The sequence below is a fragment of the Protopterus annectens genome, chromosome 16.part0 (genome assembly GCF_019279795.1).
Source record: "Protopterus annectens isolate FY-2018-M chromosome 16.part0, PAN1.0, whole genome shotgun sequence".
Classification (NCBI taxonomy): domain Eukaryota; kingdom Metazoa; phylum Chordata; order Ceratodontiformes; family Protopteridae; genus Protopterus; species Protopterus annectens.
This window is the reverse complement of record NC_056750.1, coordinates 820,763,631-820,777,024: the sequence shown is the minus strand read 5'-3', so window position 1 is coordinate 820,777,024 and position 13,394 is coordinate 820,763,631. Positions and strand designations below refer to the sequence as shown.

General features: G+C 34.4%; 1 protein-coding gene across 1 annotated transcript in view; it reads left to right on the top strand.

The window, feature by feature from the left end:
- The first annotated feature begins 5,090 nt into the window (after positions 1–5,090).
- Positions 5,091–13,394, top strand: part of LOC122790661 (interleukin enhancer-binding factor 3-like) — a 79,261-nt gene continuing 70,957 nt past the window's right edge. The window contains exon 1 of the mRNA XM_044058185.1: positions 5,091–5,283. Coding sequence (XP_043914120.1) covers positions 5,091–5,283 — 193 coding nt within the window. The remainder of the gene's footprint in view (positions 5,284–13,394) is intronic.

Sequence of the window (13,394 nt, the reverse complement as noted above, 5' to 3'; positions counted from 1 at the left end):
ACACACACACACACACACACCTGGGGAAAGCTGGCCCAGGTTTATTAGCTATGCCCCCTTCTGCTCAGATTATAATGTAGTTTCCACTGCCAGCAACCCCTACTTATTAGCTACTATAAGGCCCTTACAAAGGGTGTCCAATCCTACTGTGTAATGTTACTATTATCCAAATGGTAGTCTGACCAAGACTTGCAAGGCTATTTAGGAGTGGCCTATACAGTGTCACCAAATACATATGCAAGTACTTTAAGAGCTTAATTATGTCTCACAAATATCAGCCACAAAGATAGGTTTAAATATATTTAATAATAAATAATAAAAGGACAAGACAATACTCAGAAAACAAACACAGTTACTTCAGAGTTCAAAATCACAGGAAATATTTTAAAACAACATTGCAGGACAGTCTCAAATAAATACAGAAAATATCTAAACTATTCTTTAGTATATTCCTAACTATATCTAAAAGAAATTACTGCACCCTAGTAACTTACTATTAGCAAGACAGGTGCAGATGGTGATGATGAATGGATGTTCTTGCTAGGTCCAAGACAAAATACAAAATGCACAGTCTCTCTCTGAGAGAGTTCTTAAATGAATATCAAATATTTATCCCAAATCACAGCAATGCCAGCTGCTAAGATGAATGGACTGTGTGCTAACAAGATAAAAATAAAAATAAATGCTTCAAACAAGCGTACAGTGCGAAACACGGTCAGGGTATAAAACACAGGTTTATTGCATAAAAAATGTGGTAAGTGCATTTGCAAGTACTAAGCTCACGTATTCAGACCATTACATTCAATCAAAACCATCCATGTTATTTAAATATTCATGGCCCAGTCAAACTATAAATTTCCAAACACATGATCTTAGCCATAGTTACAAAATATCTACCTTAGCATACACTTCTTAAAGCTGTATCATCCAATTTCACATAGCAGCCTACAATACAAAACAACTCTACAGCATTAAATAATAAAAAAAAATGATCCAATTTATATAAGAATATTGTAAAAATTCCTTACAGTATAAAACAACATAAATATAGAACAAATCAAGTAATAATTCATTTAAATAAAGGTCTAGCTTTTAACATCGGCTTTAATGGTATATGTCCTTTAAACCCTAAGTTACTATCAGCATGTAATCTGATGATCCATTTCGTTTCAATAACTTCAGTATGGTTCCTCAAATCCTCTAATCTCTGACTCTGTGTCACTTGATCTATAGCCATGAATTTAAAACTATGATTGTCAGTGGTGTTGGCAACATGCTTTGCTAATGCATTATTCATGTTTCTAACCTGATGTTATAAAGATGTTCTCTTATACGGTGGCTAAGCCAGTGGTTTGTTTTTCCTACATAAAATGACTTGCAGTCAATACAGTAAGCCAAATAAATGATGTTCATACTATTACAGTTAGCATCAATACGAAAAGTGTGTATTCTACCAATGGAATGGTGACAAAACTCATCGCTGGTATCAATATACTGGCAATAATTACAAGTCCCACAAGGGGACGTATAAATGACCTCATTAGATCTCAAAACTTCTCTAAATTTGACACATTTATAACCACATAATAACCTTTTAACATATTTTTTTATTCTTGTATCTAAAACTAGGTTTCTCACCTACTAACTCTCTGAACTTCTCATTAGTGGTCAGTATGTTCCAGTGTTTGCTAATAATATCTTGAATGTATTTGACATCATTACTATAGAACAAGGAGTTTAGTATTAGTACTTCTAGATCTACATTGTCCATGAATATTTGAAAAATATGGTTGAGCAATGCTATTTCTTAATTCACTAGCACTGTCACAAGTTTGTTTAACTTGCTGACAATTATATCCCCTATTAACAAAATTAACCTGTAAACATTCCAATGCATTATAAAAGTTGTGATCAATAACATTAAGTCTTGAGACTCTGATGGCCTGTCCCTTGACTATATTAGAAAAAATATGGGGGGAATGCATACTGTTTCTAAACAATATCTTGTTTCTGTAACAAGACTTCCTATATACCTCTGTAGTGATCTTTCCTTCTTCATCCTTTCTAATACAGACATCTAAGAAATTTATCTTATCCTTGCTTTTGATCATATCAAATTTCAAATAAGTAGCAATTTTCTGTATATATTCATAAAAATCATCAAGACTTTGTACATTTCCAGTCCAAATAAAGAACACATCATCAACAAAATCATGGAAAAACAGAATATGTATAGCATAAGCCGGCTATGGCTATAGATCAAATGACACACAGTCAGAGATTAGGGGATTTGAGGAACCATACTGAAGTTGCTGAAATGAAATGGATCATCATATTATGTGCTGATAGTAGCTTAGTGCTTAATGGACATATACCATTAAAGCCGGTGTTAAAAGCTAGACCTTTATTTAAATGAAATATTACTTGATTTGTTCTATATTTATGTTGTTTTATACTTGTAGGGAATCTTTTACAGTTTTTTATAAAAATTGGATAATTTTTTTTATTATTTAATGCTGTAGAGTTGTTTTGTATTGTAGGTTGCTATGTGAAATTGGATGATACAGCTTTAAGAAGTATATGTTAAGGTAGATACTTTGTAACTATGGGTAAGATCATGTGTTTGGAAATGTATAGTTTGATTGGGCCATAAATTTATAAATAACGTGGATGGTTTTGATTGAATGTAATGGTATGAAGAAGCAAGCTTAGTACTAGCAAAAGCGCTTACTGAATTTTTTATGCAATAAACCTGTATTTTATACCCTGGCCGTGTTTCAGACTGTGCACTTGTTTGGAGCTAATATCAAACATTACTGCTGGGTTAGCTTGGATGACATCACTTTTTGTCACCTGACTTCAGTTCCCAGGCTAACCCCCCCCCCATTGTAGCATTTGACATCTCCTTGTGAAAAATACATAGCCTTCAGATGTTTGCAGTTGCTAGAAGACATAAAACAATAAAACACTTACGAAAACATTGCAAAAGGCACCCTAGTTCCTGACATCCTGTCTCCTTGCTGCATTGAAACTAACTTTTATAACACAATCATAAAATAATTTAATTTCAACTTATTTTGTTGAAGTTTGGCAGGTTAACTCTGTATGTTCCAGTTTCTACAATTAAAACATGCATTTGCACAGGTATACAGTTTATGTATATTTCTGTTCTTATTTAGTAGGGTACACTGTGGACACAGCCTTGAAGCTCATACTGTACAAACCCTGTTCAATACACACTTCTCCACCAGTAGTTTAATATACACATAACATATAGTTCTAATACATTTGGTAACACAAGCAAGTGCATATGCTGCTATTCACAAATGACATATAACTATTTACAAAATTCCAGATAGCTGGGCTGGCAGTGTCTCCTTTTGTTACATTTTTATATAAATCATATTAATATTGTCAAATTGTGTTTTGGCTTGCGCGCCAAAAAGTTTTATATAAAAGAAGGCAAATTTTTACTGTTATTTACACCTGAAGAAGCGTAGTTTATCTACGTGAAAGCGCTTGTGTGTTTTTATGGCTCAATAAAAGATTTTGTATTTATTCGACTTCTCCATGTGGTGACTCCTGTTGGAATCTGATATCATCAGTTTTTTTACGTTTTTCCACGAGGAGTCTTTACTTTCTTGCTGCAGTTCATTAGTTTTTTAGTTCGTTCATTGTGCTGCCTGCAACTTTGACTCATGGAACATATTGACATTGAACTTGATTTTCATCCAGAGACGAGGACACCTACTTCATCGGCTTGGGACTCTCTCAAGCACTGCACTGAGAATCCTTTATTGACTCTGGAATTGACTAATCGGGCTATTGTTTCTCCACAAACTCCCAATGGTGAGAATGTTATAGAATTCAACAAACTGTGTAGACTGTTCCAGGATGATTTATATCAATTACAGAGGTATGCGTGGCAGAGACTACACCTAGAGGCATGTATTAATTTTAAAATTATTCCTAGAGGCATGCGCATCTTCTGTATGCCATCTTATGGGGATTCTCATCCCTTACTTTTGAGAAAATGGCAAGACTTGAATATACAGCTTGGGTTTAGTTATATTAATTTGTTGCTTGAATATTTTGGTCCCCTTGAAGCTGACCTAAGGAAGAAAATAGATGCACAACATAAAGCTATCCTGGAAAGTTTTACAACTGAATATTTTGTTAAAAGACTTGATAGCATTTGGACTCAGGTTCACTCCTTCAGTGAACGTTTGAAATTAGTGAAACAGAGAAAAATTATAAGGGATGCCAATGATTTTGCTACAGGTCAAGTTTTCCTTTGGCCTAGAACTGGGAACTCTCATATACATGATGTATCTAAAACTAGTAATTTTATCAATGCCTCTGACTCAGAACTTCCCATTAATGTGACTCCTAATACTGTTTCTCATGATGTTCCTTCATCTATGCCTACAACCAGTATCTTGATGAACAATGTATTGGTATCCAGTAATCACTCTTCTCATCCTTTGAATGACCAGAAAGATGTGAATTATTCTAGTGACACACCTCCTCCTAACCAGCAAGCGGCTTCAGCTTTTCTTTTAGCAGGCACAAAACCTAAGGACTCAGCCCCTGCTACTAACTGTTTTTTACCCTTTCCTGTAAAGCAACAACTAGGATGGAGAGGCCGTTCCCACAGCAGAGGGCCAAGAAAAAGAAAAGGATCCGGAGAAAGGTACACTACAACAAGGAAACAGAAAAATTGAACTCTTTAGTATATAATACTTCTGAGTATGTGTTGTCCGAATCTGACCTCTCCCTTTTGGAGAAAGGACTTAATTTTATACCTTCTCAGACACGTTTCCTTAATGATGTCCTTGTGGACTTAAGATTGTTTTGCCGTAATGTATCTCTTAAAATTCTGTTTAAGAATAACAGTGTGTTAAACACAAAAGATTTAAAGAATTTTTTTAGAGTTAAGAGCAGTTTCATACCATGCATGCCTCACAATGTTGAAAGTTTTTTAAAAATGTGTGAAACTGACTTTTATGAATGGTTTGCCCTCCACAAGAAAAGATGCTGTTTTTTTTTTTAACATAACTAGAGCAGAAAAGGATTCCCTGCATGCCTTAATGAATAACACAGACATCATCATTAAGCCAGCCGATAAAGGGGGAGCTGTAGTCATTATGAATTTTTCAGATTATGATATCACTATGAACAATCTTTTATCTGATGATATTGTATATGAAAAAATTACTCCAACAGTCCATAAGAAGATCATTAAAACAGTACATTCAGATCTCTATGACCTCCTGATGGGGGGTCAGATTAGTTGTGAGCTCTATGAATACTTTCTCATAGAATTCCCCACAACTCCTATAATCAAAGGTTTACCCAAGATTCACAAAGGCACCATACCTATACCTATGAGACCCATAGTCTCTAGTGAAAACTGGGTAACCTATACCATTTCTTCCTTTGTAGAGAGCCTCCTTAGACCTTTAGTAGATAGCATCCCTAACATCCTCAGAGACTCTTACCAACTTATAGACTCTTTGAAAGACCTAGAGTTTGAAAAAAAGGAGACACCAATATTATTAGTCACTATGGATGTTAAAAACCTCTTTACTTGCATTCCGAATGATTTGGGGCTTCAAGCTATTAATGAGGTACTAGTCAGTTTATCTGACTATAGTAACAACAGACAAATCTTAATTAATTGTCTTTTAGAACTGATACTCAACAATAATGTTTTCCTATACCAGAAACAACTCTATTTGCAGAGATGGGGGGGTTGCCATGGGCACCCCCTGTGCAAATAGTTATGCCAATCTTGTGGTTTACAACTGGGAACAGAAACATTTATTTAAACATGTAGACTTCAAGAGAATCAAGGTCTATAAGAGGTTTGTAGATGACGTTTTCTTTGTTTGGGAAGGTACTGAGATCGAATGTACAAAGTTCATTAGTGAACTCAAAACTACATCTTCTTTTTTGAGATTTACAGTGGAAACATCTTACAATCTGGTACATTTCTTGGATTTGCAGTTAGAGTTAAATGACAATAAGATTGTTACATCGTTACACAGGAAACCTACTTGGAGAAACACGTTGCTCCATTTTGAAAGCATGCATCCCAGATTTACCTTTAAAGGAATAATATCTAGCCAAATGCACAGAATATTCAAGATATGTAGATACAGCAATACTTTGGAAACAGAACTTAACACACTTGAAACCTTATTTAGAGAAAGGGGCTATCCTATTAAGTTAATTACAGAATGTAAATATGAAGTTTCAAATGAGTTATTTAATAATTATGGCACAGATGTTGCTGAACATAGGACTGATTTCAAGCAATATTTTAAGACCAATGAGAGATTTATGGATAGACTGAGTTATGTCACCAGATTTACTAGTGATATTTTTAACTTAAATAAAATTATATCTAGGAATTGGAATGTTCTAATAACAGATCCTTTTACTAAAACCATAGTGGGTGAATACCCCAGGTTTAGTTATAGAACATCCCACAATTTAAAAGAACTTCTTTGCTCAGAAAGGACTACACAATATAGGAAAGAAGAGTGTGACAAACAAGGTACTTTTCCCTGTGGACATTGCTCCATGTGCCCTTATATATCTAGACATATTAGTTTTTTACATCCAGAATGCCTTTTTACCTTAATTCCTAGATTTTTCAGTGATTGTAATACCAGCAACCTGGTCTATTTAGCCACATGTAACCACTGTGATGTATTTTATGTAGGACTAACCAAAAGTCGGCTCCGTGATAGGATTTACAATCACTGTTATGATATTAGGAAGGGACACGAATGCAATGCCCTAGCTAAACATATTATTGAACACAATACTCATACGTTTAGCTTCAAAGTCTTAGAGAAAATATTTCTTAATCCCAGAAAAGGAGACAACAATAACCAGCTAGCCACTAGAGAATTAAAGTGGATTTTGACTCTGAAAGCTCATATATATCCAGGGATTAATCAATCTGTATCGGTTAAGCCCATTTTGAATAATAGGAAAAAACATTAATAAAATGGTAGGTTTTACATTTTTACGCCATTTTTATTTATTTCTCTATTTTTGTTTGGATCTATTGATCCATTTAAATAGTCTGATCCATAAGATAACTATTTAGTTACTTCAATCATACCATATACATGATATATGAACATATTTTGCATATTTATATCTTGTTTATATCTATTTTGTTTATAAACATTTTATATACAAATATTGGCAATATTCTATTTAATAGTTCACAGTTACATACATACCTCATTATTTAAAGATTTTTAAAGGCAATGCTTCCACTTTTATGTTATCGTTGCCACTAGAGTGTTCCATGAAATCTATTATAATATGTGACAACAATGATTTTTAGAAGAACCTTTTTTGTTTTTTTGTCATCTTCACTCTTCTAATAATAACTGGAGGGCAAATGATTTGATATCTAACTGCTATATTGATCCATAAGTTTCTCATTTTTTACTTTTTTGACACTTGATATGAATTATACATTATTCTTGGCCGTTTCTATTTGTTAATGTTAATATGGCTCGTGTTGAACATGGTCCGATGAATGGAACACGAATATCATCTTGTCCGGACATATTAAACTATTGTTGTTCATAGATTCTGAGTTATGAGCTTTACAAACGCTACAAGTATTTTGTATATAAAGTCTGATTCAAGATGCGTACTAAATACCTTTATATATGCGTTGTTGAATCTAGGCATTTTATAGCACAGCTACGTAATACATATTTTTTAAACATGTCATGAACGTCACGACCTTTACTCTGTTTGCATCGCGAATGATTCTTAAAGCAGGTATCATTGCAACTAGTGACAGTTCTTTGGTTTATATCAAATAATTGTACTTGATTTATATATGCATACTGCTATAATGTTCCATTGATATGCAATGGTTTATTGCTTACATGTTATGTTTATGTTGCTAATATGTGGCGTTAGATAAATAAGTACAGGCATCTCATTTTACAAGATGTTTTATACTGTTGGACTTGTTATGTGTCTTAAGAATTACATTCATATACACTGGTTGCAGGTTTACCAACTATTTTATGCACTCCAGTTTATATATACAGAGCATGTTCATCTGGATTCATGTCGAAGAATATTTTATTAAGAACATCGGCATTTTATGATTTAATTCTGAACAGACTTGGACACCATGGTTATATTTTCTTAAAGTCGGGAGATTTTTTTTGTTTTTTTGTTTTTTTTTTTTTTGTTTTTTGTTTATTGTTTCCTTGGTTTTTCTGAATTGTTCTTTTAAAACTTTCTACAGCTCATCAGCTGTTGATGTGTGTTTTAATTACATAGGTTGGACTATTCTTGTCTTAAAGCGGCAAGCTTCATATTTTAAACCACTGACTAGTTGATGTTGAGACTCGGACATAATTATGTATACATTAAATGCATATTGGAGTTTAACGTTAAGCCGACTTTGACATGCTTCATTAGTTTCATTATTAACATCGAAGCGGATGCCTAGTTGGTTGGCTCAGTAGAATTTAAACTATTATACCAGTTGAGACTCATTCAACCTTTAGAAAGCTGGTTACACTTTTATGCCAGTTCATTTTCATGTCGGGACCTATACTCTTAGTTTTTAGATGTGTTTTCAATACTTTTTGTATAGACCTAATTTGGTGTAATATTATAAACACTTGAAGTATCATTAGATTTAACTTGTGTTTTTTCTTTTTACGGATTTGTGCTTTTTATTAGCAGATCAGTTGTTCTGCTCAAAACCCCTATCGCCACTTTAAAGAATAGCTGTGGCTAATTACATTATTAATTAATGACTATCTTGTGTTTTGGCTTGCGCGCCAAAAAGTTTTATATAAAAGAAGGCAAATTTTTACTGTTATTTACACCTGAAGAAGCGTAGTTTATCTACGTGAAAGCGCTTGTGTGTTTTTATGGCTCAATAAAAGATTTTATATTTATTCGACTTCTCCATGTGGTGACTCCTGTTGGAATCTGATATCATCATTGTCAAATTACATATAATTATTTACAAAATTCCAGCTAGCTGGGCTGGCAGTATTTCCCTTGTGTCACAGTGACAAAGAGTTAGCCTAGAATATCCCCCTTTGAATTTTTATCCCCTGAAATAATAATTTGTCCTTTACCATGGCTTAACTGCAAAGTTTTTTGCCACTGTTTCATGTTCACTGTGATGTAATCAATCAGTGTAGGATGTATCTTATACATTTGTAAGCACTCTTTTATCCATGAATGTGGAATACTGTCAAATGCTTTTCTATAGTCTATCCATGCCATACTTAGATTATTCCCCTTTTTACAGTTCTCTATAATGACTTTATTTAACTGCAAATGATCCTTTCTTCTATATGATTTTCTTTTATTACCCTTTTGTTCTAATGCCATGATCAAGTTTTTTTCTAAATGACTATAAACTCTGTCAGCATCAATTCTATTGTATAGCTTATATTGGCTTAGTATAGGTGGCTCTATTTACAATGAGTTCTGCACACAACTGTGTATTGCTTTTGAGGTTGTCGACATAGCAAAAGAATAACTTAGTAAAATTATTAGTAAGGTGGGGACATTCCCATGCTATAAGTGTGTATGCTGTCCTGATATTATTATGGATACTGAGCTTGTTCATCCTGTAGCAAAATATATATAATATATATATATATATATATATATATATATACATCTAAAGCATCTGCTACCTGTACAACATGCAATATGGTTTATTATCTTGCTACTTGTATAAAATGGTTAGTGTTTTATATAGGAAAGTCGGCTTGTAAGTTTAAAGACAGAATTGTAGAGCATAAGTCAGATATTAGAAGGGGTGTAACTGCTAATGCCCATGCTAGACATACTAGAGTGAAAGGTACAGAGCACACATTTATGTTTCGGGCCATAAGGGTTATTTTTCCAAATAAAAGAGGTGGTTATATTAATAATTCATTAGAGTTGAAAGAATGGGTAGTTATGCTTCAAGCGGACATTAAACCTGGATTGAATACATCAGTGAGTATTAAAATAGTGTTGAAAAGAAAGCAAATGATTTTGAAAAAATGATTTAAAAAAAAAAATGAGTTAGAAAATATATTGTATTTGAGATTTTTGTATATATGGTCCTACAGTGTGCTTTTAAAGATCTGTTACCTTATAGGCATTTTAAATGTTTTAATACATTTTTTCTGTGATATATACCTTTAGGAAAATTTTGTTGAAGCTGTGTCATGTGATTTCAACCTTAATTTAGATGTATATAAAATGGAAAGGGTTTTTATTGCTTTTTACACATTAAGGAATGATGTTGTCCAAAGGCTTTATGAGCTATTAAACCTTGTTTATCATTGTTATACATGACTTTATATTTCTTGTCAAGTGTTTCCTTCACTGAATTTTTATGTGGACATGGTTGCTACTGTTATTACGTGAAGGTTAACCATTGTGCTGGTCCCTTGCTACCTCTTAGGCAGCAGTGCTCTCAGGATTTATGGGGGCTTGAAATTTTGCCAGATTATCCCTTAATAGTAGAAAATTAGCCTTAGAGTAGTTCCTGAATATTCCAGGATTATTAGGGGTTTCAGGTTTTATTTTTACTTCAAAGGAGACCATTTGTGGTCTGATCTCATCATAGAAGATGTTACACTAGGGGGTGTGTAGCACTCTCCCATATTAGTGAGGACCAGATCCAGTATGGTTGCACCTCTTGTTCGTGTACTGACAATCTGGTCCAGGGAGATTGTGTTTACAAAATCCAGGAATCTCTGTGCCTGTACGTTTGGTGTTGTATATGATTTCAGGTTAATAGTGGGGTAATAAAAGTCACCCATGAGTATGGTATTGAGTTGGATTGTGAGTATTTCCACTAAGATTAAATACATGGTGTGGGTTTCCTGGGTCATAGAAGAGGACCTATAGATTGCAAGGAAGTGGGATTGGATTTTGCTTATGGTGATTTGAATTCATTTGAACGCGGAGAAGTTCAAGTTCACTGTCTTGTTTGAACAGCCTTGAGGGATGTTTATTTATGATGTAAATCGAAATACCTCCACCTTTAGCCCCATCTGTGTAGTAGCTGGTCTAAGTGCTTGGAGGGCATTGTAACCTTGCACGGTCGGGGTGCTCTCCACAGCTTTAAACCATGTCTAAGTGACCACACAGATGTCAGCATTCTCTAGGGTGAAGAGAGCTTCTAGGGAGTGGAGTTTTTCATTTAGACTTCTAGCATTGAGCAGTAATACCTTTAGATTTTGTTGGTTTTGATTTGCTATGTCAGAAGTACTTTCAGCCTTTCAGCTTGGCATTGCCTAAAAGGTGCTGCAGGGGAAGACAATGTTTTCACTAAAATTCGTAAGCCTAGAAGGGAGAGGTGCAGACAGTCCTTGGCAAAGCCTGTTGACTATTTCCTTCAATGCTGACAAATATTGCACCTCCTTAGAATGACACCAGAAACTAAGCCAATTATTAAAGTCAATCAACATTTGTTCACATTGTGGTATCATCCTTGGAGAAGGTAAAACGCTGCTCAGTGCTAGATTCATACCAGACTGGGACACATATTTTGAGAGGTCTACAATGTTTCTCTTCATATAGTCTAGAGAGATATGTCTCAGGTCATTTACATCCACATGGACTATAACTTAGTCATACTGGTACTTGTGGCCCAATGACCTCAGTGCATGCAGATCCTGGCCCCCTGATAAGCAACTGACAGTGACTTTCTCTTTACTCAATCTGGTGAAAGAGACATCAGTGTGTCTCACAATGGAGTCTCCAATGACTAGAATGTTGGATTCTGTGGTGGATTGCCTTATGGCCTTAAAAATGTAAGGTATGTTTCTGTGAGGGGAAAACAGAAAGGGCAACACATGAAAATTGTACTGCATTTCGTTTATTTATTTTTTGCTGGTTGCTTGACAGTGTCAGTTGCTTGAGTTCTGGTTAACTGAGAGTTTACTGCATAATGTATAAGCACTTTTTACAGGATTAACAAGCCCTCCTAAATCCTTCAGATCCCCCTTACTTAAATATACTATCTGCATGATCACATTGCCATGGAGAAAGGGCAAAGACTTCCGACATAAAAAGTATGTTGCATTTTAATACTAACAAAAACTCAAATACCTCAAATTATAAAAGAAGCAATTTCGCACATCATAAACATTCTGTTCATATCAATCAATTCTGAAATTTAACTGTAATATACATTAAATAATTTCAAAGAAAAACATTTATTCAAAACTATTATTTAATATTACAAACATAGAATGAAAATCTGTTATGTACACATTTTGACAAAATATGCTTCCCTTATTTTGCTAGATGGTAACTTTCAGAGAATGAAAAAATTATCCTCACCTATTCTGACCTCCATTTACATGAAACATAACTGTCTTATCACTCAGTTTGACCAATTGTTCTCTCAACAAACCTTTTGAATAACATGCGTGGTCAGAAATGTCTGCTAGCAGGTCATTGTCTACAACTGGAAAACATTTTTTTTCTTATTTGGAATAAAATCCTTGTAAGACTATGGATCCCAACATGCAATTTGTGTTGCACTTTTCTTTACAAGACATCACATACACCAGTTTTCATGCAGATCTCTGCATTGCCTGTGCACTAGAATACAATTCAGGCACTTGATTCTTGAAGAAACCTCCTGGCTTCCACTTGGAAGAACTCTACTCTTGGAATATGACTATTCCCTCTCCAAATTTTGTGAGCCACTGTTGGTCACTCAGATCCCTCCTCTCATTAGCCAGCTGTTCCAATTATGGGCTCACAGATCAGCTTTCCTTTGGGCCTCACTATTTGGCTTTCATTTGCTCCATGCGAGTGTGGACAATATTCTTTTAACTTTTACCTTTAGAAACAGGTTTTCTTCAGCAATAATCATAATACTCAATCATGAATATACATTTTTAAAGTTACACGTTCAATGAAGTTAACTAATACAGGCTTCTGACCATTTTTGTACTATCAATTATGCTAAACCTTTGCACCCTGTGATGGCAAAGTAACATAATATTGTGTTAAAAAAATCTCCTACCTTCTTTATCTGGATACACTTGGCCATAAACACACACACACACACACACACACACACACACACACACACACACACACACACACACACACACACACACGTCTATATTAAATCAGCGAACACTTAAAAAAACGAGCGCTGATTTATTGGCTCCATGTAAGCGAATGCTTACAATCCCAAACACTTAGAGCAGTGATTTTTTTCCCAGGGAAAAAAATCACCATTCCAAAAAAAAAACTAAACTTTAAAACATTAAATAAAGTGGGGGCTATGCCCCCCCACACCCTCCCTACTTAACTATACCAACTCTGAGATCGCAATACAGTGACAAAAA